The sequence below is a fragment of the Gordionus sp. m RMFG-2023 genome, chromosome 4, assembly GCF_954871325.1.
Source record: "Gordionus sp. m RMFG-2023 chromosome 4, tfGorSpeb1-WG-v2, whole genome shotgun sequence".
NCBI classification, from domain to species: Eukaryota; Metazoa; Nematomorpha; class Gordioida; order Chordodea; family Parachordodidae; genus Gordionus; species Gordionus sp. m RMFG-2023.
Window position 1 is genome coordinate 8,433,748 of NC_088778.1, and position 26,881 is coordinate 8,460,628.

Sequence of the window (26,881 nt, forward strand, 5' to 3'; positions counted from 1 at the left end):
TATACTAAAAAGCAATTAAGTATAATTAAACCGACCTAGGACACGGCCTAAGTATTAAAATGATATAAATATTTTTTTATTGCAGATAAATAAGGGGGAAGGAATTAAATCATTTTTCATAAAATTATTTTAAGGTTAATATATAAATTTATTTTCGGAAGAAAATGACATAATTATTGATTATCAGGCATTTAAAAACAAATTCTGTCAAAATCTGAATTTCAAGGTAACCAAACCCCGTACCTAACCCCTAGAAAATATTTTTTTTAAAAATAAAGTAACTTAAAATACTTTGTCTTGATATTAGCTTGATACAACTATATTATATTGTAAATTTTGTATAAGTAAAAAAAAAACGCAATTTACATCAAATTTCTTTTTTTGAATCGTTATTTTAATCATTAATAATTAGTGCTGTAAACGTCACTTCTAAAAAATTGCGTTACTCGTTAGGTTCAAAAAAAGTAGCAACGCGTTACATTACTTAAAAAAATAAACTAAATATTATATCCCCCCCCCCCCCCATATAGATAATAATAATAAATTATAAGTTCTTTTTGTAATCATTTTTTTAAAATTCATTCTTAACAACAATTGATTATAAAAATTTTGATCAGATAAATAAGAGCGTTTAGGGCTCGACCCAGCTTTCACTGTGCTAAAACACACGTTCAATATATTTATTTTTTAAAAAAGTGAACCTTAAACAGAAGTAAAGAGCAAACGCTCATAAGTTGAGATTTGAATCCTAAATCGTATCTTTGGGTGAGCAATCTCAGAATAGGCCCCATTATTTTCAGAACAATAGGTTCGAGTACGTTAGATGGCGCTATTTTCACGAGTTCTGCCAAGGCCTGGCAAGCGACTTCTTTGTAAGCTATGTCGGAACATTCCTAAAAATGAATAATGATTTAAACTTTCTTTCATTTTCATATCTAATTTGATGTAATCTTTGAACTTTTTTATTTTGAAAAAAGAGAAGTAAATATGAATATAAATGGATTTTTTTTTAAAAAAAAACAATAAGTTCAAAAGATAATAATATTTAATACGTTTTTAGCTTATAATTATGTAATAATATAAAGAAAATTATATATAAAACTTTGCATAAAATTCCCTTTTCGACAGTCAAATAGAGGAAAGGCGAGATGGGATTATTACGATTAAATGTCTGATTATAAGCTACGTTCAGCCCTGGCATACTGGGTATTTCGTAACGAAATTCTGAACTATAAAATAAATTAAAAAATTTATTTCCACAAGAGACTTTTGCAAAATTGTGTTTTTTCTTCCCCATAAATATTTAATATTAAATGGACACATTAATTGTCAACTTAATCTGGAGCTGTTAAAAAAAAAGAATAATCTGACAAAATTTATTGTCGAAAACTTCGATTTTGCAAAAATGTATTAACTATAAGCATCAAGATTTGAAAAATTTTTTTTGCCATCTATAGGGGAAATTTCGAGATTTGAGTAGTATTTTTTTTTTGGCAAAAATCGATTTAGCCATTTTTTACAAATCGGCGAATTCGAGGTTTTCGAGAAAGCTATATCTATTCTAAACAATAGAGAGATAAATAAATACCCGAGGTAGGTATAGTTATTGTGGTTGAAAGTCGAGAAATTGGCGGAGACGAAGCTCCTGAAAAAGTTTTTACAAGCCACGAGTAACTCTCTGAAGGCTTCGTTGACTTGGTCCTGAGTCACTATGTCCCTATGGTCGATTTCACTCTCGGTTCCATCGTCGGAATCGTAATCACCGGCCCCGGCTTCTTCGGCTTCGGAATTTGATTCCGAGTCGGATTTTGATGGGTTAATATTTTTGGAAGGGTTAGATTTGGATTGCAAGGCACCTTGAGAGGAGTCTTCGTTCGCTTTCAAATTCTATTTAAAATTAATTGAAAAATGAATGAACTCCCAAGATAAAGCTCCTAAATATAACAAACAAATTTTCGAATTCTCTAAAATAAAAAAACGCAATATATATATGTCTGCTTGAACATTTAAATATTAATGATAAAATAAGTATACATTATTTTTAATAGGTTGAAGAACCAAAAGCGATTTAAAAAATGAATAATTTTCTTTAAAAATTGTGTTATGTTGACAATTATTTTATTGGTTGACTTTTACAAAAATTTAATGAAAGAATATGAAGACGGAAACAATGCATAAATTATATTAAAGGTTCATTAGTCGAACCTTGAATATCATATCTAGCAATGCCGTAGCCATTTGCACTATTCTACCATCAAAGCATTTGTAAAGTTGCAAAATATTTTTGAAGGTATTAAGCCGGAATCCATATAAAGATGGGTCCATGAACGACGACGCCGAGTTCTGTTCGGCGTTTTCGTCCTCTTGATCACTACCACTTTCGTCGTTTTCCGCTCCTTCTAGAAACAGGTGCAAAATGAGTAATCCGGCTAAAGCGTTATCGTTTTCGAAAGATTTTTTTATTTCAAGATCATGATTTGGGGACTTCGCGTCAATTTTAACATCTTTCCTTGTGTCATTATCAATAGATGATTGTTGAGACAACATGTAAGGAGATGAAAGATCGACCGATTTGAGGGCCGGAAAGATAATTTTTTCGAATAAGTAATTAAGACTGTTTTGGGACTCGAATAAACTCAAGATTTCTCGGAAGGTGACTAGCATCTTTTGGAAAAATAAAAAAAAAATATCCGTGCATTTAAGGTATTAAATTGATAAATTAGAGCTTTTAACGATTACTGAATAATATAAAATAAATATGAGCTAGGAAATGATAAGTACTTCGGATATCATACGTTCCTTCAAGATGCCCTCCTCTGCAATACTTTCGCCAACTTTCTTCGTATGTTCACCAGAAATATTTTTTCCTGATCCCTGATCAATACTTTCGGTTTCTTCTTCCTCGTCGTCCTCATCCATCTTTCCGTATTTTCCGGCCAAAAATCCTGAAAAATCTAGGTTTGGCGCCAAATTGATCAAGGCCCGCAAAATCTTCTTGAGAATTTGTTCGGAATATCTATCCAACGTTCCTTCGCTACTGAACGAAATAAGCTGGTAAAGATAATGGGTGTTTTTGCCGAATTTATGATCATTCGACTCTAACTAGAGATAAATTAAAAAAGGTGAAAAAATATTTTAATTCTTAAAATTTTTGGACAATTTAATACGAATCGAGAATAATCAAGAGCAAAAATATAATCTTCAAGTGACCTGCAAGACCCAATTTTTTTAAATAAACCTACGCCGAGCCTTTTTTTTAAATATCAGGGCCGGGCCTAAAAAAAATAAAATCTGAGCTAAAAAAAAATCTACTCTGTAGGTCTCTGATAATTTTACAAGAAAATTTATAAGCTAATCATATTTGCAGGAGAAAGAAGAATACAATAATTAATACTTCTCTTAGCCTTTTTATTAGATAAATTTTTGTTGTAAATTTGATAATAAATGTTTATGCGGATTTATTGCGCTAATATATTATGTTAAAGTAAGACTTTAGGTATTATATATGGTAGCAAAGCACGGCTTTTGATGTCCATCATTTCTTTCAATCCTTCCAAAACGTAGGAATCGTCGTTCTCGTGCGTTTCGAATTTATCCTGTTTAAAATATAATTATCGATTATATAAAGAATACAATTTTATTCTTTTTAAAATTCTTTTGCATACCCTTTTTTTTCTTTTTATCCTTTTCCTTACCTCTCCCCCTAATTATCACAAAATCACACAAACCAATTCCTTGATCAAGGCCGGTATAATATTGTCCAACACTTTCTGGCCGCCCAGCTGATGATACTTGTCGAAAAGTTTCAACGCCACCGATCTCAATTCTTCGTCCGGGTCTTTCAAGCAAGTAATTATTATTTGGTCGATGGGGTGGCAATACAACATAATCTTATTTTTTTTTCCAAAAATAAATAAAAAAATATATGCGTTGAAAATGTATCCTATCAAATAATTCAAATATGGCTAAAAATGGCATTTTTAAAATGTGGCCTAAAAAATTATTAACTATATCTCTAGAGCTGTATTGCATAACGTATTTGAGTGCCAGACACACGCCTCTCCGAGCATAATCGCAATTTTTAGAATCTGAACTTTCCTCCTCGGACTCAACACTTTCCCATTCATCATCCTTATCGAGACCATTTCTTATTTTGTCTTTCCCGCCTTTTACGTCATCCTGGTAAAGATCGTCAATAATGGCTGTTTGGGAATCGTCGCGGTATCGGCTATTTTTAGCGGTGGAAGCATCAAAGTGGGATTTAAGTATACCAAGGAGTTCTGGCAGAATACCTTCCAGTTTTCGGACTATTGTGCCCAGGGTGTTACCTGACATCTAATACGCGTAATTTAAAAAAAAGTTATTAAATTTTTCCCTTTATTTTTCGATTTTATTTTTTACCGTTATGGCTTCGTTATCCCCCGTTATAACGGCCCGTGTAAGATGGTCCAAAATGGCGGGCACTATTTTACTAACGAGATGCTTAAGCACCCTCACCGTGTTATGGACAGCTATTTTCCAAATGTGAAGCGAATAAGAGGCGATCTCTTGCCTATTATCATTGGCGCAAAGGTAAAGGCCTGCTAGGATAGATTGAAATCTGTCTTCTCCCAAGGTTTCTGATAATATCTAATTATGTTTTTCCAAGATTAAATGTTTTCCTAATTATAAAATTCAAATGTGGGAATATTAGGGTAGTTTAAATGCACATTCATGTTTTAAATGATATCGCAGATGAATACTAATATTGTCCTTCAATATTATTATATGTTATAATGGTCTGTTTTATATATGTTAGCGACAATTTGTTATTTTTTCAATATCATTTTTTAAACGCGTTATTATAAATTTAAAAAATTCCATCAAGTTATGAATTTCAGACAATCTTGCGATGAACTTTTGAACTTAATATAATTGATTAGTTTTTCCGTAAAGTTCTTATATAAATTAAAAATGACTCAAAGGTCAACGACATATTCGCCCACAATTTATAAGACAGGTATTCTAAACATGTCGGAAATTTTCGGCAAAATCAGATTTCTGAATTTAAAAAAACGAGCTCAGAAAGTTTAAAAAACCACATTCACATAAAAAATTGTAATAAAAAGGTCATGCAAATAACTCCTTTTTGAAAAAATAACAAGGTTTATTTATATTAGTATTATATGTTCAAACTGAATTGAGCGATGGATAATGTTCAAAATATCAAAGCACGTACAGTTTTTGAGAATTATTTTTAAAATATAAAATAATATTAAATATATGTAAGAAATTTGTTAATAGGATTTTAGAATGGTGAGGTTAAAAATTAGAGGTGGCCAGATATGGAAGTTCGATTTGTGTTATCAAATTTAAAACAAAAAATAACATGAAATAAACCTCGTAAGTATTCTCTGAAGCAAACGTATCGTCACTGTCAGCGCTAAAGGTCGTCATTTTGCCCGTGATCCCTGAAATAATTATAAAATGTAATCGTCAAAAATGGAGAATGAAAATCAGAGGGAAAACTGACCTAACCAGATAAATCCGGAAATTGCCATATAACGCATAAGAAGAATATTGTTTAAAAGTGCAATCTCTACTTATCTTTCGGTTTTATAATTAAATCAAATAAGTAGTTTATAAAGTAGAGATATACAAAAAAAATGAGAAACCATCTTATCTCTAAAAGGTAAATAATAAAGGGAAAAAACGTAAGATTATAAAATGTTCTATTATACCCAATATCTTGAACACGAGTTCTCCTATCAACTGAACGCAACTGTAACGTATTCTCCAATTGCTGGAAGTCTCAACGAATTTTTCCTCTATTTCACCACTGTTTATTTTGGCAGTATTGTATAGAATTTGAAATTATAATCATTTTTTATAAGCCCACACTCTCTGGCCGGGCTTTAAATTTAAGAATTTCAAAAGCCGGACCATATTGGGCCGGACTACAAAATAACTAATATTTTTTTATATATTTTAACAGGCCTGTAAATGGAAAAGTGTGCGCCGTACATATAACATATTTGAGAAAGGGCCATGAAAGCACAATTTTTTATTTTTTTTGTAAAATTTATTAATGCATTCTTTGTATCCATTTCCCGTTAATTTTTTTTTTTTATCAATTCTCCCTAAATAATGAGATTGGTCTAGAATAAAAGACTTACCATGTTATCAAAATATACCCTCTTTACTTTTGCTAAACTTCACATATATCATTAAGCCGGAACCCAGGAGATAATTAGAAAAGATTCCTTTTCTCCATTACTAATTCCTTGCTCCAATTCTTTCCTTTTATCATTGTTTTGTTTTTAAAATATTATTACCTAATTTCTCCCGTGTGCGGCGCATTCAATATCCCGTTCTGTATTTGGGGCAAGAAAGAGGTGGAAATGACTTCAATCGAATAAGTATTTATAATTCCTTTTCCCGCTTTAATCGCAGTTTCTCTCACGTATTCCGACTCGTCCGACAATCCCTGCAAGAAGATAAAAATATTTTTTAAAGAAAAGGCTCGAATATATAAAAGTGCTTAACTAGGAAGATAATGGTAAAGTGAAAGAAATCATCCCCAAAATTCTAACTTCAGCCTCAACTCCTGGATGACTAATGAAAGTTTAAATGAGTTTGGTGGTCTAGGATTAGAATATAATTACCGTATCAACTACGGGGTGTAAAAAATATGGAGTGGTTTATGTCAGGAAGCCCATCCGACTGTAAAAGACCCAAAATTCTTAATGATTAAAACCAAATATACGCGGGTTATAGCTCAGAGTATCCTGCGAGCCTTCTCACTGGTCTACGACAAACTGAAAGATGGGGAACCAGGTGGAACCACATTTCAAAACGACCTAAAATGTTCATAAACGACACTATATGGAAAACCCATGAGAAAAATGGATCTAAACAGGCCCGTAAAAAATGGCGCTTACTAGGGTAAACCTGGAAACCAACATAGGAATGAAATTCGATTATTTTGGCAATCGTTTCTATTATATATCGATTTGTCGAAAAAATTTTTAAGAGGGAAATGTTAATAACCATCCCTTTTCTATTGGAGGAGTGAAGATAAAAACCGAACCAAAAATTGGACAGGACCGATTTTATTAGTCTTGCAAAACCTCATTTAGACATGGGACTAAAAAATCAGGAATTAAGTATGACTTTAGTTTTTTAATTTTAATATTTTGATGCTTTTTTTTAAAAAAAAATGTTCTTTTGTTAAAAAAAAACCTTATCTTATTTTTTTGCATTCGACCCCCCCCCCCCCCCTATCCACCATCATTAAGACACGGACTTGTAGATTACGTTTTGATCAATATAGTATATTTTGTATATTTAAAATAGCAGAGCAAATGATCAGGAATATAAGGAAAAGTGGTCATTATTATTAATATTTAAGCCATTTAAATTTTATTTTGAAAAAAAAATATAATGAAAAATATAAGACCATTAATTATATCATATCATCATTCTATTTAAATATAACAAATAAATATATTTAATTTAAATATTTTTTTTTATAAAATATAATTGCAAAAACTATTTATAATTCAATATAAAAAAAGAGTAGAAATCTCATTTCAAATTAAAATATTTAACGTTCAAAATTTTTTAACAATCGATTGAAAAGACCAAACCGGAGATCATTTTTTAAATCGGTCCGGTCCCGTCAGATCATCGGTCTGATACTTTTCACTATATTGAAGGTTAGTTATTGAACTTTAACTATATATGATTTTTCAAATAATGGGCTAAATCGCAAAACTAATTTTTAAAAGGGAAAATTACAATTGAAAAATAAATAAATAAGGCAAACCATTAAGAGTGGAGGCACTATCCTATCTATGTAAGGCACGAAGGCGTCGCCGAAAGTAGTCGGTAAGTAAAGGAATAGCATGAGGTATCCGTCCTTAACGTGGGCAGGCAAAGATTTATTTTTCAGGGTCGATATAATGTCGTTGGATAGGGCATTCAATTTTACAAGGCCTAGCTGGTGAATAACGACGCTAAGGCCTTATAAGAAATTATGAGAATTTTTTTTTAAAAAATTAGTGAAATGGTGAAAAAAAAAATTACCCAAATGATTGTTAGTTACACCCCTATCTTATCTATTCCCACAAACATATTATTTTTCAAAAATGTTTTTTTGATTTATACAAACCTTGTGCGGCTCCGGATCTGTTAACGCTCGAGACCTCTGACACCAAAGTTTTCATCAACCAATCCAATAACTCTTTCTGCAGTGATTTAGCTGTCGTTTCTTCTTCTTTTCCACCCATATTTTTACTCTTAATTAAGGCTTGGTTTTTGTCCTTTTTCTCATTTTTAGCTGCGTCAATGAGAATGCCTATAAGGTTAGACAAGGCCTGTGAAGCCTGGTTTCTCACCTCGGGCAAAGGATCGATCAAGGTTAGCTTGAGACTCTTTATGGTGTCTTTTAGGTAGGGTCTTATTTCCTTATTTTTTAAAATAAAAATAATATCATTATATATGAATATTGATGATAAACAGAAATAATAAATCTTTATTAGTAATTAATATTAAAACGGTATAAGAAGTATTTAGTAATATAGATATGTAGGGGATTAACTCATAGAATAGAATTATATAATTCATGGTAAATGGTGTTTTAAATATTATGTCCTGATGGTTTAACCTTTAAAATATAATTACAATTTAACGCTAATTGATTATTATGAAATATCTATTAATAAGATTATTTTTTTATTCTTCTCTATATTTTTTATGGAAAAGATAATTTTTAATAAAAGATTATATGATTTATAAAATGTTTGTTCTCTATGTCGGGAAATTTTTAATCAGGGTTTTTCTTTCCTGCTTGTAAAATAAATTTTGTACGTTGATCCGGTATAATTATTTTTTTAAGAAGGAAAGAGAGACAAAAGTTTTATTTACTTAATTTCTTAGTTTAAAAAAATTTGCTTGCAAATTTCCGGATTGACCAGTATCCGGCCTGACCCATAATGGTCCTTTGGGCGACCTCGACTGCTTTCATTAGATAGTGAGAACTCTTAAATTCGCGGGTTAGTCTAGCTCTACTTTTTTGAATAAGCCTCTTATCAAACCCAATGAATCAATTAAAAACTAAAATAAATTAATTTTTTCTTCCCTTCCCCGGCCTTTAAACCCGGGTTGATTCTAAAATGGGAAAGGATTTCTAAACCGGCATCTACGATATTCTTCCTTTTTCCTTATACTTTGAAAAAAACTAACTTTTTCATTGGTGATCTCCAAAACTCGGGTTAAAACTTTTAAAGCCACCCTCCTCATTTCACTCGCTCTATCGGCTATGGCACGTTTAAGCACCGGCATTAAAAGGGCTAAACAGCCGCTATCCAGTGGGCGTGTAAATATTTTCGATTCTGTGATATGATACGGAGATAATTTTTTTAAAAAAATTACATAATACATATTTTTTTTCTTTCTAAAAATTAAGTAATATAATTTAAAAAACCTATGAGTCCTATGAGACAAGAAAACATTTTAACGTCCGGTCGACTCATGGCATCAATCAAATCATCGACCAACTTTTCTTTTGTCTTACTCGTCACTTCCTCACCTTCTTGAGCTGCTTGATCTTTAGGGATTTTGTCTTGTTGAATATCCGCATTCGAGTGAACTGCGATTTTTCTAATGGCCTTTTTGCTCTCCTCTCTTATCTTTTCGTGCGAATCGCATAATTTTTCGACCAACTCTGACATCACCATAGGCAGCAAATTTGAGGTTTCGCCGGTATTCCATGATTCCATATTTTCGGCTTTGTTCGTATTTTATATAAGGACAAAAAAAAATAATTCGTTGAATTGATTATCTGACGAATTTCTATGCAGCAAAAACGGATGGATTTCGAGCATTATTGAAGGTCTTTAATTTTTGCTCAGTGGTAAATAAAAAGTTGTTAATCATATTCATTATTTAAAAAAAAATATAACTATATTTCAATAATACACTTAACTTTAATAGCAATTATTAAAATTAAATTTCCTTTTCCTCTAGGTAACATTATTTTTTAAAAAAAACTCAATTTATAAAATTTGTTTTAGAGTTTGTTTACTTTCCTGACTTGCTGAATTGGTAGGAGTAGATATAACGGTCGAACTTAACATTTGAATAGCAGCTTTTGATTTTTTTTGATTAAAATTTTATAAAAACATAAAACGAGATAATTTTCGAAGATGCGCCGATATTCCCGTTAGCGATATCGGTCGATATTTTAGATTTTGACCGATACATGTGATACTCAAAATGATAATTAAATGATAATTTATTTGATGATATAAAAGAGGCCATAAATATAGTAAGGCTATATTCAGAATACATATATTAAACAGCTGATGTATTGCAAGTATTGCGTTCCACCAAATGCCAAAACGATAAGTATACATAAAATTATCATTTCGTTTTTCTAGTATTTAATTATTGTATTTTTCTTTCTTTTAAATAATAATCACACAGAGAAAATATTTTAAAGTAATTAATATTGAAATCATAATGCTATTAAAATCGTTTTAATTTAGATCGCAATCAATCAGTTGTTAAATCATATCCAATCCTAATTCAACCGAATAGAGAAAACTATATAAAATTCCAAAAAAATACCGATTTGAGTTCTCCAAGCGGGACTGGCTAGAGCTTGCACGAGTGTAGGAAGCACCTGATTGGTCAGGGCAGTAACGTTAACCCTTCGAGTCAAAACGTCAAAACATTCGAAGGCCGCTAATCTCACGTAATGGGATATTTCACCAAAACTTTCGATGAGTAAAATGGGCAATATGGCGGAAATAATTTTGTTCATGATAGAAGGATGAGACTCGTGAAGGATGGAAATAGTGGATTGAAGCAGAAAAAGGCAGCCTTTTGTTTGGTATAATAAAATAAATCATTTTTTCTTATTTTATTTATTTATTCCTTTCTTTCATTCATTTATTTTTCTATATTTTTTACCTTCCCTTTTCCTCGCCCCTTTTTTTTCAGTACACGCTTTCAATGCGCTTGTGCTATAGTTCACCAACTCTAAATCCTCGCTACGATCACATGATGTATCTAATACAGCCAATGAAAAATCTTCGGCTCCTTTAAAGATTGCTGACATACCATAAGCGCTACCTTTACGAGTGGCTAATGAAATACTAGTGCCAGTTTTTAAATCTGAATCAGTTAAACAAAAATTATTTTACACACATATAGTATTTTATTTATTATGTTTTTGAAAACAAATATTTAATTTTCTTCATATTCATAAATCACAATCTTATTAAAAATCTCAGTGCGTAATTAGCTCTCCCCAATATTTACTAAAAAATCTGAATTGTGGGATGGCGCCATATAGTTTAAAAGTAATATTTTAATCTGTCAATTTCATTCAAAGACCAAAGGGCATATAAAAATTTTTTTAAAAATATTTATAACAAAATTTTAACTTCGGTTTTACCAATAATATTATTTAATGTATAAAATATATTATAATATAAACCATTCGCAGAAGGCTTATTGTCATCTTCCGTTGCCAAGAGTATTTTCTCGAATTCTTTAAACTTCCCGAGAACTAATTTCCTAAACACTTCAATATTAACATCACTAGTCAGTTTTTTATTAATCACGTTCGATATCATTTGACTCATGCACTCAGCAGCACGCTCTTGAACCTGAGAAATTATATAATATGTATATAACATTTTCTAGTAAGATATCATTTCAAAATCAAAAAGATGACCCCCTACCCCCTCCCTACATATAAAAACATCATATCTCCCTGATACGTTTATGTTAATCTTTGATCATGATGATAATTATCAAATTCATCAATTTAAGAGTATAGTTGGGTAATAGCTGATTGCTTGAGCCAATTTTTTTTGGCTGAGGTTAAACCTAAACTGATTTATTTCGGCTAAGAAAGAGAATGTCGAATATGATAATTGTCACCCTTCTGAATTATATATTGAATTTCCACTAAAACAGATTTAAAATATAATTATTACCTATTGAAAAGTTTTATAATGACGAATAAGAAATTTGTATTCAATTTCCACTAAAATAAGATTTAAAATACATTTTTACCTAACTTCATTAAAAAACATTGGAAAAGTTTTAAAATGACGAAGATAACAATTGTTACCCTTCTGAATTAAATTATAATAAATTTTACAGTAAAGCAGAACGTTAGCCAATTAAAATCAGCTCAAGCTCAACCTTAGCCAATCAAAATCAGCTTAAGTTCAGTCTTTACATAAATAAATCGGGAATCGACAGGCTTGGCAATAAAAAATAAATTGGTTAAAGCTTAGTCTTTCTTAACCAAAAAAAATTAGCCCAGGCTAGCATTAATTAAAGAAAATAGGATTGACTAAGCCGATTACCCAGCCTTTAGTAAAGAGTTGTTGATACACCCTTTTATCTCGAAAAAGATTTCTAAATAAATGTTCAATAATTAATTTAGATAATTAGGAAAATAATAAATAAATGCTATCGAATACAAAAAAATACATTTTGAGAGGGCGTTTTTAATGCTTCCACGAGGGTGTTAAAAATTTTCAAATAACGTCTAAAGTCGTCATTCGCGATATCATATCCTTGATCGAATAACAATTGATTAGATTGGATAGATAAGAGAAAAATCAGGGTTTGCCGCAAAGCATCGAAGGATGCAGAATTCGGAAGTTCGGAAAGATGATTTTCAGTAAGTTGCAAGGTTCGGTCGAACAATGGTCGGATCTTTTTTTATGAATAATTTAATAATTCGCAATAAAGGTTTAGACAGCTAAAAATACACCTGGCAATTCTTCGTTAGGCACACAGTTAATTAAAGAAATAGAAAATGAAACAAGTTATTCTTTATTTAAAATATCAAAATTATTATTAAAACTTCCATAAAAGCTCCGATTTTAAAGTCTTCCACATCCCCATTGGCATTCTTTATTCCCCCGATCAATGGAGGGGGGCTATTAAACTCTATCAAATCTATGCAACCATTCAGGGCTAGACGCTTAACGTAGATATTTTCATCCTTGAGCGGGCTACCCACCATGAATTCGTAGATTTTGAACAAAATCTCGATTTTTGAGGCCCCAACGCTCCGAAGTGGGCATAGGTTAGACACGACTTTGATTATATTATTTATAATCAAAACGATACTATATCGAATGTTCCAAGTGTCGTCCATGTTAGCTTGTGAGGCGTATTTATTCATCCTGATTTTTATTTCGATTTCCTTCAAATATTTCTATTTTTTTTAAAATATATATATTTAGAAAACCAAGAGAGATAAAGCAACAAAAATGATGAAATCGATGTGTATTTATCTTGATCCTCAATATCAAATATTATCATCCGATGAAGAAAATAATATAACTAGAAAAAAAGCACAAATTTGGCATATATTTTAAAAGCACTCGAATGAGAGTATAAAGATAGGACAATTCATTTCCTTCCAATTAGTTCAAGTCAAAATAATTATCCTGACCCCGACAACGATTTTGAATTCTTATTGCCAAAATGGAATAAAATAACAAAAAGTTAAAATATGTCATATAAACATAATAGAAAACAAGAATGATTAATAGCTACCATTATAAATTGGTTTAACGCCATTAGGGACGAACAAAATATAAAAAAAACACCTATATTTTTGCTTATAGAGAAGGATAAAAATTAGAGAAACCGGAATAATATAATATCAGCTAGTCACGTCTATACTATCAACACAGATTTCTGTAGAAAGAGCATTTTTAGGATTGATTATACATTCTATCATCACAGATAAGTTAGATATATTCGGATGCTATCTTAACTATATGTTTGTAATCATAACATATAAAAAATTAAACAATTGAAAATGTTGGCATAACATTTTAAACTCGTGTTTTGTTGTTCTTACCCCCCCCCCCCCCATCCAAAAAGATTACAATTATTTATCGAGTTAATGAACACCCTGTATAAAAAAAATTAAATAATTAAGGAGTCTTTATTAAAGTTTTGTGAACCTGAATCAAACCTTTTATAAAAATTTAATTCCCTAACCTGTGAGCTGACCTAAAACCTTTATATTTATTTTATTCCTGAAACCTTCTCCAGAATATCAAAGTATCGACTTTTGGTGGTGTAGCTATGAAAGGGGGAGGGGTGGCAGAGAGATGATTTTGAATTTCTGCTCAAAATTTCCCTTCTTATGTATATGAGAAAAGTTTTTTTTTAAAATTATTATTTTTTTGGTGAATTACTTTTTCTAAAATGATCTTACATAATTTGAATCATTTTATAGCTAAAAAAAAGTAATTAATCAAATTTAATTTTAAGAAAAATATCGCGTTTTTTTCTCTAAGAGTTTGGAATCATTTAGATTTTATTTGATTCACCATTTAAAAATATTTATTTTTAAAATAGCTTAAAATAAATGCTCAAAATAAACGAATTAGTAAGCATAAACCAAAGGAGATAAAAAAATACAAATACTGAAGAATTTTGAGACACTTCGTTTAAATGATTTTGAGTGGGTCGTAGTCATAATAATTTATTATTGAAATTTGTTGTTTAACAAAATAACTTAATAAAAATTTCAAAATTATTTTAAACATAAAAAAGATTAATAAAGATTTTCAAAATTATTTTATAGAAAAAATAAAGTATATCTAAACTATAAAAAATTCGTCTCTTTTATAGGGAAAATAAAAGGCGCAATTATAATTTAATTAAATTGGCGCAAAGTGAAAAAAAGAACGTTTGTGGAACCGAGTTGTGTTAGTTTTATCGTACATAATTGGGGATAAAACCTACCCCCCTAAACTTCCCGAAACTCAAAATATATCTTGGGATGCAGGGTGGTCTTCCGGACCCAACGGTCTAACTCATATTTTCGGATCACCTTACTGAGAACTCCTAAAGTAAGAAATCCAGTAAAGTGAGAGAAAACACAAAAGCCATGTTTTATTTTCACTGTGTTTAACTTAAAACAAAAAAAGGACCAAAAAGAGAAACCTTTTTTTATAACTTTCATTTAATTGTAAACAAAGGAGGGGTATTAAAAAAAACTTTATTTATCTTTAACATAAACAAAAGAGGGGGATTTAAAAACTTTTTCATCTTAACCATAATAAAAGAGGAGGATAAAAAAAAACTTTTTTTCATCTTTAACAAATACTAAATTCTATAAATAAAAAAATTATTGTATTTTGCCTTATAGTTATCGATGTAGATAGCCATCAATTTATCCAAAAAGCTACACACGACTTCCAGATCTAAATTACCTAGATTCGTATTTCTTTCAATGGCGTCTTTTTTAACGCCGTCCGTTGTAACCGTGTCATTTGGTTGGCCGATGTTGCAAAGATAATTTGCTATGGCGTTGGCACATATTTCCTGAATGTACAAAGAATGTAGGTTCTCCAGGGTTATTTCGAACAGAAGGTCTAAGAATTTAAGATCTTTTATCTTCGGAGAACAAGATCGAAAATCGAGATAATCATATAATATCCTTTTAAAATGTTTTAAAAATAATATAACTAAATGGGAATGCTTAGTTAACACAAATTCATTAATTTATTTCTCTTATATTTATATACATATGTACAACTTTTTCGTTAATAAAAACGATAGTAATTACTAAACTTTTTGGCCAAATGACTGCATTCTGGATGACGATCGAAGTTCAATATCCACAATTGACAATACAATCGCGTTTTTTGATGTTGGGTTAGTATATGGATTAACCATTCGATTTCAATTCTGTCATAACTCTTATTATCAACATTAGCGACGCCAACATTAGGTTTCGTTGAAAGATAGGAGTTCAAGATGGTTAGGGAGCAGTGTCTTATTTCGAACATTTCGTTTAAAAAGAAGCGTGATACGAACTATAGATAAAAAAAAGAATTAGTTTAAATATAGAATGCAAACTTCTGATATAATAAAAGTCAAAAAATAGGTAATATTTCGCATCAGTGAAGTACAAGTTAAACGGATATTTTTCCAATATTTTTTTCTATGAAACAAATTTAAAAAAAAAAATTAATCCGAACAGATCTCGCATAATCTAATTCTAGGCTTAGGAAACAAAAAAGTCATTTAGGAAGAAATAGCAGGTTAGAATGATTCCTTAATGTCCAATCTTGATATAATATTTTGGAATCTAATTTATTTAAAAAAAACTAGTATATCAGAAACGAGTTGATTCTGTTTCGCGTTATCCTCCAGACTAGTCGCGAAGCCTTTATGACCGTCATCGGATAAAGTTTTGAGGTTGTAAGCGCACATAGAATCAATCAATGCCGCACATTTTGACATAGAGGGGCAAGTTTGGTCCGATAAGCTAGCTTTAAATTCATCATTAAAATAAGGCGATTTTTTAAACAGTAAAAAATATCATGTTTTTTATAATATACATTTAATAAAATTGGTTATAGAGGTCATTTTATGCCCTAAATTGATGTTCAGAAAATTTAAAATCTTCGCCATCAAGAGACAAAAAAATTTCTGGAACCAACCTATTTTACTAGGTTAAGGCAGGTAGGATCAAAAGGTTAGAGAAAAAAAAATCTAAAATCGATTATAGAATATATAAATAAATTTTAAGAATTTGCAGTTTAATCTTTTTTCAAAAAAATATTTGTGCTTCTTATTTTGAGCCGATGGCAAAACTTATTCTTATAATAATTAAAATAGCGTTTTGTTATTTTTTTTATACATGTGTTTCTTTCTTTCTTTTTTTAACCAATAACCAATACTTAGTTTTTGTTTATGTAAGATATTAATAATAGAGCATTTAACTTTAAAGCATTTATTGATTTTAAAATTTAATAATCTAATTTTACCGGAAATAAATTCCACCATGTTTGGAGTGCTTACCCTATAAATTTCGGGAAATTTTGCAGTGAACCTTTTAACTTAATATAATTTATATAGGTTCCATCGATTTTTTAATATAATAAATGATTCGAAGGTTACGGGGCAAAAGTGTCAACAATTCATAAGATAGGTATTCTAAATATGTTAAAATACATATCCGAGTTGAAAAAATAAAACACGCCGCTAAAATATAATAGGGGAAGAAATTATATATCATTTTACGCTATAATTAAAACGATATTTTTTTTTGTTTTAATGGTAAATTATTTATCTTTAAAAATTTTACATAGAAAAACATTAAAAAAGTTTTTTCTAATTCTTAATATCATCGTTAATTATAAATATATTAAATTAGTCTATTTTCGTAATTTAAAATTTTTATATGCTTCTCGAGTCGTCACAATTTACAATGAATAATTTTATTTCATTTAATCTATAATAGATAGTTTAAATCTTTTAATGTAATTTATTATATTAAAAAATAAATAGATTAGGAATGTATATTTTTACATTCTATATGCAAGGTAGCATTTATTGTTATAATTTATGTTTTAATATAGGAAATCTGAAAATTTAGAATTAATTATGAAAATGAATTAAATAATTGACAAAAAAATTATTTACTGACAAATCAATTAAATTCCGAAAAGGATATACTATTACCGAAAATTTTATACTGGAACTAAAATGTTTAGGTAATGTGGCATATTATTATTAATGATGAAAAAATATTTGTAAAAATACTGGAGAAATAAATAACAACCTTATTGACAATATATTTTAGGGAATGGAAGGAAAAAAGAACGATGAAGAATTTGAATGAATTAATAATTATTGCAAATGAAAAAAATAATATTGCAAATGAAAAAAATAATATTGCAAATGAAAAAAATAATATTCCAAACAGAAACTTTATTATGCCAAAATCATGTATTAAATTGGCTTGTGATAAACGCTACTACGGTGGATGTATAAGCTCTCAATCTTTTAAACAATGACCATTTTATTATATATAATAGTTTAAATACATGGAGATATACTATATAAACTTAACTCTCACTACTAATATTAAACGGCTCGATTTGAGCCGAAAAAAAGGCTAACTCAATATTTTAGCCAGAAAAATATTGCCTAAGTCTCGAGATTTCGCTATTATATCTCAAACCTTTACGTCAACTCTGAGAAAAATAAAAATTTCAGGCTTGTATAATATTTTTCTGAATAAAATATTGAGTTAGCCATTTTTAAAAATCGGCTCAAATTAAGCCGTTTAACAACACTACTCTCCATATATCTGTGATCAATCAGATCCGGTCAATTTTTTTAAACTAAAATGAAATTGATATTAAAGTTTGAGTTTTCCCTTTCGGTGAAATCAAATAGATTTTCAGGGCTGCTTAAAAGAAATAATTGATCCGAACTATAAACTTGTTATTATTAATTTTTGGTCGTTGTAGTAACATTTAGCACAAAGTTCTTTAATTAAGTGGTATGGTATAACTGAGGAATAGCAACACTTTCGATTGGCACTACAAAAAAAATCTGTCGATATTTAGAGTGTGATATAATAATTTCAAAATGGGGATGTGCTATGCCCCATTTAATAGCTCTTATTTTTTACCCAGCCTCTAATTTATATACCCTTACCAGATGAGCCCAATGTATCTATCATGAATTCGTAAATCCTCAGCCTTTTCAATATACACGGATCGTAATATTCCTTGGCAAAAAAATATGCCAAAAATTCCAACATTTTATCGCGCGATGCTATATCGATCTGGGAGAAGGCAGAATCGTTTAGTTCTGACATAACAGAAGGGCTCGTAGAGTGGAATAATGGTAGGATAAACGTGACTGCGGCATTGAGCTTCTGCGACTATTAGTCAAATATATATTGTTACCAACAAGTTAAATATGATATACTACATTTAAAAAATAGTCATTTCCTTACAATATTTTATAGTTATTTTTTGTATAATCACATCCTAGGGCCCCCGTGTCTAAAATTTAATATAAAAAAACGAAAAGGCTCTGAAAATATATTAAAAAAATGTTTTCCTTTCTTTTATGAAAATAAAATGCTTTTTTAGGATTGGACCGAAAAAATTGGAATTTATAGGGTTCTAACTACCTCCCTCCCAATTTATAAGTTATTCATATTATTGTGTAACCAAAGGTCTCGCTAAGGAAGGGGCAAAGAAAGCCCAAGCTTACTCAAAATTTTAAAAAAAATATTCTGGCTAGATTTTATTGTTGAATTTATTGGAGTGTAACAAGTGCCCCCCCCCCCCAACATATTTTTGTAAAAAAAAACTTGGTTATTCGAGTCCGCGGGTAATTTTTTAACGTAATCGGATAAATGATTTATGATGGAAGACAATGCATTTATAACTTCGTCAGAATAGGTTACGTCAGTCTTTTGAGGTCGGTTCATGATTTTTAGGATCAAATCACCTTGATAATTTATTTTAGTTTGCAAAAAAAAATTATTACCATTTTTTTCATCCTTAGTTTACTTTCTTTTCATTCTTTCAAAAATTAAAATGAAATAATTGAATTACCTATTTTCTCCAATTCTGGATATCCGGGAAATACCAAAGCTTTTAACTTATTCAATATTTCCGGAACGTAATGAAGAAACATGGCGCCAGAATCATTTAAGATCATGTGATCTAAATCGGTCGTGACTCCTTTTCTTTCAACATTCGTCTTTATTTTTTCGTTCACCTTGTCAATTTTGGTGATACTTTGAGCCTCACGATGTCTGGCCAAGGTGGCCAAAATTTCGTCCAAATAGGGATAAAATGTTTCTTTCATGATTCTAATCGAGTTATTCGAAAAATTGACTAATTTTGCGTGGGAGATTGGCGGCTCGGGTTTGACCAATACGTCGAACAAAACCATCAATATACGTCTCAAGTGCCCTGCTTCTAGCATTTCCTGTTAACAAAATATTTATTTTGAATAATTGGGGACTTAGAGGGTGAATGTTATGAAAGCAAAAATAAATTATATAATTTTTTCTTTGGTAAGTCAGTTAGCAGGGCATTTTTTTTTATTGGTTAAAATTTGGGACTCACAAATGTATTTATAGCGGATTAATTTCCAAGATATTTTTTCTAGAAATTTAAAATGGCCAACAATGTTTTTTGAAGCCGAGCCACATTGCTTACTAATATTAATAAAAACATAGAATTGTAAAACATGCCTTTTTACTGGTCATCTGTGCTTTACCGTTAACTTTTAACCTAAAGGATATTGAGATCTTTTACTCTTTCTTTTAAAAAATATATTTAACCATAATAAGCATCTATACTTCCTATTAACATTTGCCTTACCTACAATTGATTTAGGAACTAATATAATGCAAGATAGATATCGTAGCCTTTTAAATCTAGCTTTTAAAATTTGCCACAGATAATAATGGGAATAATGATATATATCGCCAATCAGCATATAGTAATTTATTTAAGAACGACCAAATTTTTATTAAAAATGCAATAACATTCATTTTTAAACCCTACCCACCACCCGTATCAATGCAACCTTCAACCACTTACCTATTCGAATAGATTAGTTACATAAGAAGAAACTTTACTTGTAGATCAAACCAGCATTGCTTGGCATCTCAATCAGAGTCTCTAACCTCTCTAAGCAACCCCTACTACTTTGTAACAATGATTGTTATACATATAAAGAAAATTTACCATGTTATCAAATATCTCTAAGAAAAACATGAAAAAAAATACAATAAAATGTGACGCTATTCATTTTTTGACTTAATATAGATCATAACTATTTTTTTTAAAAAAAAAAGGATTAAATACTAGTATTGTTAAAGTAATTATTTACCGCCTTTTATATATTTTTTTCGGTGCAAATAAATATCTTGAGTGGTATTTTTTGAAAATTTGTAAATCACAAAATTATTTAGTATAAAATAAATTTACATTAAAAATGATGAGTTATTACGCCAATATAAAGTAACTTGCAATGCAAGCTACTTTTTATTTCTAATTATAACACCAGTCACTTTAAACAATACTATATGAATATACTTGTTAACCTTTCTAACCCTATCCCTAATGTGATATTCTTTCTCGTGTTCTTCGATCAAGAGCTTCTTGTGTTTCGAGTCCAACAACTTGTCCAACTTTGGTATCAAATTGACAGTGTGAACGTGAGCCTCGGCGCTAGATAGACTGACAAAAATCTTAGGTTCCTTTAATAATGTTTGGTATTCTTCCCATTTCTCCAACATCTCGGACCTTTCCGCCGGGTTTTTGATAGCTTGAATTTTTGGCAATGATGATTTAGTAAGCCCAAATTTGGAGGTCTGAATGGATTCCAAAATTCTATTAGTTTTGAATGATAAAAAGAAGTTAAATCATAAATTATCTAACCCCCCCCCCCCCCTAATTGATAAATACGTCTACCGTGAAGGGTGTCCTACTTTTAATAGGGATATCGGATAGGGGTCGATATTTAGTGCTTTCAAAATAAATCGAATTTGGACGATATTTTTTAGATTGTTTTTTAGCTATGTTATAATAGTTTCATAATATTAATTGAAAGGAAAAAATATATAATTTATTTGTTGTAATATTTAAAAAATATAATTAAAAACGGCACACCTTACTCTTAACTAATATAAATCTATTTTTAAAATTTTTTTCACTAATATCCTGCATTCACAATTAACGCGACACTTGTGTATGCATAGATATATACGGAAAAATAAAAATATTTTATTCCACTTTGTCCGTTCTTTATTAGTTTTACATACTTATATTACCAATTTTTTCTGTTGTAGCAGTTAGAAAAGAAGAAATAAATTTAATATAATATATTAAATGTCAGTCATTTTTCTGACAAGAAGAATTAATTTTCATTGGGGGAAGAAGGGAGAATGAGGAGATTAGGAGATGCCAGCTGAAAAAGAACAAAGAAGATATATTTACTGGAACCGATTTTGTAATGTGATAGTTTATGGGTTATTTGTTTACATATTTTTATATTAATGTTTATATTATCGTTTATGATATTAATTAGATTTTTTTATGAATAAATTGGACGTTCACCATTGGAAGTTTATAGTTTGGAGTACTAAACTTAATTATAAATATTTTATTCTATTGATTTATGATTGTCGATATTTGATGAGATGACATGTCGATAATAAAAAACTTATGTTATCATTATTTTTCCACTACGTTAAAGCTTAAATATAATATTCAAAACGCATCAATTTAATTTTATTAATGCGCGTATAATTCTTCTTTATATATATATATATATAAATTACTCCGTGTATAATTCCCTATTGTACAGAGTCTCCTGACTAGTCCTATGTATGGTCAAATCTTTGGCATCAACGCTGAACCATTTATCCTTGTTCAAAATGCTCAAAATTTTGGGTACAAAGAATGAAAGCGCTATTTGAGACGGGAAACAGGTGACGCAAATCGCAATCAGGTTATTTTGCCAATCGGGCTATTTTATAAAGGATATATCTGTTAATTTATTGCAATTTTAGAGAAAATGATCAAATTATCATCACACTAATTTATTTAAATAATAAATTCTAATCATCGGCTTGCTAGAATCCTTATTTCAATGTATGGGTGTCCTTACTATAAATAAATGATATTTTATTATTATTTAATGTTTAATATCTCCCTAAGATCCTATCATCAGCCTCAACGCGGCAGGGGAGTGACAACCTGGGGACTAATGGAAGTTTAAAAAGTTCCCATATGGTCTGGGTTTAGGATATGGTCATCGTCTCCTCGGCGGAGTTTAAAGGTCACCTACAAGGGGCTGATGTCAGGAAGGACATCCGATTGTAAAAAAAACTCGCTCCAAAATCTCCAATGATTAAAACTTAATGTTTAATATATAATTTTACTCAACGCATTATAACTAGGAATTAATAGCAGTTTTTTTTAAAATATAAGAGAGCCAAGCATAGCCCTGCTTGTATAAAAAAAACTTTTTCCCAAAAAGTATTCGTAAAGATATTTTAGTATTTATAATTCAGATACTTTTTTTCGAAATGTATTTATATTATTATTTAATACTCTTTTTTGAAAAAATTTCCTAACCCTGCACATTAGTGAAAATAAAATAGAACCGTTAGGTTGAGCCCATTTCTGAATTTGTCCGGATTCTCAATTCGGAAGAAAACGTCATCTATAACGTTTTCCAATGATTGATTAGTTATGATCTGATGAGAATCAAATCGAATGTGATGATACTTGAGATACGCTTTCATAAGGTAATTGGATTTGGGGTTACCTGGTTTTGATTTTTTTTTGAGTTTATTAAACAAGCAAGCTCGAAAAAGAATGAAATATTGAATAAATAAAATTTCCCTCAATCCCCGCGCTTTATTAATCGGGAATTTTATTCTAATAATTTGCGAGGAAGTTTGAACGTTTATTACAAGACATAAAATTATTATGGTATTATTATATCTAAATTATATATTTGTCCATAGAAGTGACATAATAATATATTTAAAACAACTGTATAATATATCGAAATATATTAATATTTTTTGTATTAATTAAATTATAATACTTAAAATAGGATGGGAGGAAATGTAGATAGTTTTGGTTAGCATATCGCTCATATCCGAATCCGAAAGCGAGGCGGATTTTGTATTTGACGCGATCAGATTTTTAAAGCAATTTATTAAGTAATTTGGCCTTCCCTTAAGAAAAAATGGTTATAAATATTCATGATAAATTTAGTCAAAATGTTTGCTAATAGTATGAGGAGATATTAATTTTATCAAATAATATACGATTTTTGATTCAAAAAAAAAAGTTTTATGGATCAAACTAATATCTAACATTTTTTTTTGGAGGGGGGGGGGAGGTTTATCTGAGTCAGAAATACTTTCTCTATTTAAAGCCAACTAAATTTTTACTATACATATTTAATTTTTATAGTTACAAGGAAAAAAACAATTTTTTTAAAAAATATTCTAAATATCGACTACTATATTTAAAATACTTTGAAATTATCCTTATCAGGGAAATGGCCAAGGTATCCTAAAAGATCCGCCAAGAAACGTAACCGAAAATTTATCGATTCGTGAAATGAATCGGATAATTGGATCATCGATTCAAGGGACATCATTCTGGATTTGTGAAAGGGGCTCGAACAAGCTATAGACACCAAGGCCTTAGTGTATAAGCTTTGAAATATGTTTGGTGTTTTATAAATAAATAATTAGCGTAATGATAATTCTACGTATAGTTTTAAATACGTTTTTATTCTTTAAAAAAAATTAGAAATCCACAGCATTATATATGATTGATCATTCGAATTTTTATTTCAATAAATCACCCGTCAGGCTTCCCTCCCTTATCATCTTTATAAATAATTACAATTTTTTTTTTAGTTTTATAGATGTTAAAAAATTTTCGTTATATGATTATTCCGTTTTCCAGCTTTGATTAAATCAGAGTGTGAAAAAAAAATATTCAAAAAAATTAATTAAAACAAAAATATATGAGATGACATTTTTTTTAATGTAAAATTGATCAAAAATCTCGGTTCTTCAAAGAGTAATCTTTACTAGAAAAATTTTTTGAAACTCTAATTTTAATGTTAAGCATTAAATTTAAATATTCGGACAATACCTTGATTATCTATGCTGTTTAACCCATCATTCACAGTTAGCGCGAATTGGCGAAGAAGCATAAAAAATACAGCATATTTTCGTATACTTTGCTGCGACTTAACGCATATTTAATATACTTCATCGCGAATGCGAGCTGACTGTGTGCAGAGTAAGGCCCGCTCGGCCAAGCCATACTTTTAAAAAAAATCAAAATTTTATAAATATTTTTTTCTTTAAACTTCAAAACAGAATAATCCTTCAATCTTTTGGAACACAACATGTGACAATGTTGAACCAACTGGACTATTAGGTTAAAATTTTCGTTATTGAAGATGGACGAATGGCTAGAAGAACCTTCCACGGGATAGAATAGGTGAGAATTGCCTTTGAGGAAGGCTTCTTTGTCTTTTGCCAATAAATTCGCAACCGTTTTATAAGGGCTAGATTCTTTATCGTAATCTACATTGTTATATATATATATAACATTTAGGGTGTATCAGGGTTAGACTTATTTTATTGGCACTGTTATATTTCTTTTTTTCTCTCTTTTACTTTTTAAGCTGTTTAGTCGAAGCTATATAACCAGTTATTTGGTAATGGACGCATTCTTAATATTATGTAATTTTAATTTTTTCGATAATTAACCCTTTAAAGTCGCCTCGAATGTTATTATATAACCATTAAGAACGCTCAATGATTCAATTGGACATTATAATATAACTATATAATAAATTTTATCGATTAAAAAAAACAAGATTCTCGGCCAACCTCCTTCAATTTTGATGAGAATTCGAATATAAACTAAGATTATTGTAATCTATATTTGGGAAAAATTTTAGCTTCCTAGCTCTTATACTTTTGAAGATATTTACGGTCATAGCATAAAAAAATTGCCTTTTTGCGAGTGTCTAATTCAATAATTTAATGATTGATTAAAAATTGCTCACTAGTATTAAAATATATAAAGGAACTTTTAATAAATTTATGGAAAGGGAACGGAACGTCTATTCTGGAACCTTCCTGAAATGATATATAAATTTCTTATTTATTTTTATAATTTAAAAAATCTAACAGGTGCATATATTATGCTCTTTTTATTTTCTGAATCCTTACAAATGGTAAACCCTGAAATTTTTTTCTCCGATGAAGATTGGAAAACTGTAGAAAAATGGTGGCCTCATTAGAGCCGTTAAAGGAAGCAAGCTTAATTTTACACAAAGAGACCATTTTCCCAGGTGACTTTATAGGTCAATCAACCAAATGTAAAAAGGCTTCAAAAAATTAATTCCGTTATTAGTTTTTATAGCATTTGCCTATAAAGCAGTATCGGTTCCACTCTAATTTTTTCCATACTCATATAGAATGGTAAAAGTAGTGTTTATCTAAAGTTTCATAAAAATCAATTTAATCCAACAACAACCATGGAAAAGAAAACATTTAGATTTTGCTGAAATAATATAAACGGATTTCATTGTAGAATAGATGCCTACTCTGATTGGATAGGGATAAATAGGATCAAAGACACAAGCCGGGAATATATTAGAAAAAATGGGTGACCAGATATGCGATACCACTATAAATAATTGTCGATAATGGGCGGCAATCGATTTCAAGTAAATTTTAATGAAACTTTTAAATTTTGGTAAATTAAACTGAATAAAAAAAATAATTTGAGTAATAAATGAACTTGAGTAAAGGTAGTAAACTGATATATTTAGTTATAACTTAAGATCAAATTTTACCTAAAATGGCTAAAATTATTTACTCAAAATATTTTTTTCCAAAATCTGATGATAAATATTAATAAATTTAAAAAAATGACAATATTAATTAATTGCATGTATCTGATTTTTTCCAATAAATATATTATATTATTTTTTTGGTATTAGTGTTGGGTATAGGATCAAATGATATCGTGGATAAACATGTATATTGGAGCTTCTCTGTTTATAAACAATATCTATTTGGTGAATATGATTGAGATATACCCAAATTCGTAAATCAAATTTATTATAATTATATGTCAAAGTAAAATATGATTTTTTTACATACCTATAATTTGAATTTTGGTAGATGTCAATAAATGGCTGATTTTTAAAATGGAATTATCGATCAATGTCTGGTGAAGGAGAGAAAGGTTAGAAATCGTTTGAGTGGTTGATATTTTGGTGTTAAGAGTTTTGATTGCAGTTTCAATGCGCTTCAATGTATCGAGCGACATTTTGTGAAAAGTGTTCTGAGAATTTAGAGAATCCGAAGCGTAAATCATGCCTAAATAATTGTAAAAAATATAATCAATCATTTCCAACTATTTTATTTTAAATAACAAATAAAAATAAATTAGTTATTGTAACGGCAATTTCCTTTAGTTAAATATCCCATTTATTCTTCAGCGGCTGA

General features: G+C 29.6%; 1 protein-coding gene across 2 annotated transcripts in view; it reads right to left on the reverse strand.

Moving 5' to 3' along the window:
* Positions 1-26,881, reverse strand: part of LOC135927836 (uncharacterized) — a 34,057-nt gene that overhangs the window by 5,869 nt on the left and 1,307 nt on the right. For both annotated transcript variants that reach the window (XM_065464040.1, XM_065464039.1), the window contains exons 3-37: positions 26,534-26,752; positions 24,721-24,940; positions 23,869-24,052; positions 23,431-23,563; positions 22,982-23,145; positions 22,154-22,341; positions 20,915-21,203; positions 19,410-19,788; positions 19,163-19,302; positions 18,496-18,724; positions 16,153-16,316; positions 15,613-15,857; positions 15,181-15,478; positions 12,875-13,231; positions 12,496-12,723; positions 11,486-11,657; positions 10,957-11,160; positions 10,612-10,866; positions 10,067-10,129; positions 9,467-9,769; positions 9,226-9,374; positions 8,153-8,447; positions 7,808-8,004; positions 6,315-6,466; positions 5,721-5,818; positions 5,380-5,450; positions 4,402-4,629; positions 4,009-4,335; positions 3,729-3,890; positions 3,492-3,596; positions 2,782-3,102; positions 2,206-2,664; positions 1,589-1,887; positions 1,103-1,229; positions 702-893 (exon numbers count right to left, since the gene is read on the reverse strand). In XM_065464040.1, coding sequence (XP_065320112.1) covers positions 702-893; positions 1,103-1,229; positions 1,589-1,887; positions 2,206-2,664; positions 2,782-3,102; positions 3,492-3,596; positions 3,729-3,890; positions 4,009-4,335; positions 4,402-4,629; positions 5,380-5,450; positions 5,721-5,818; positions 6,315-6,466; positions 7,808-8,004; positions 8,153-8,447; positions 9,226-9,374; positions 9,467-9,769; positions 10,067-10,129; positions 10,612-10,866; positions 10,957-11,160; positions 11,486-11,657; positions 12,496-12,723; positions 12,875-13,231; positions 15,181-15,478; positions 15,613-15,857; positions 16,153-16,316; positions 18,496-18,724; positions 19,163-19,302; positions 19,410-19,788; positions 20,915-21,203; positions 22,154-22,341; positions 22,982-23,145; positions 23,431-23,563; positions 23,869-24,052; positions 24,721-24,940; positions 26,534-26,752 — 7,616 coding nt within the window. The remainder of the gene's footprint in view (positions 1-701; positions 894-1,102; positions 1,230-1,588; positions 1,888-2,205; positions 2,665-2,781; positions 3,103-3,491; positions 3,597-3,728; positions 3,891-4,008; positions 4,336-4,401; positions 4,630-5,379; positions 5,451-5,720; positions 5,819-6,314; positions 6,467-7,807; positions 8,005-8,152; positions 8,448-9,225; positions 9,375-9,466; positions 9,770-10,066; positions 10,130-10,611; positions 10,867-10,956; positions 11,161-11,485; positions 11,658-12,495; positions 12,724-12,874; positions 13,232-15,180; positions 15,479-15,612; positions 15,858-16,152; positions 16,317-18,495; positions 18,725-19,162; positions 19,303-19,409; positions 19,789-20,914; positions 21,204-22,153; positions 22,342-22,981; positions 23,146-23,430; positions 23,564-23,868; positions 24,053-24,720; positions 24,941-26,533; positions 26,753-26,881) is intronic.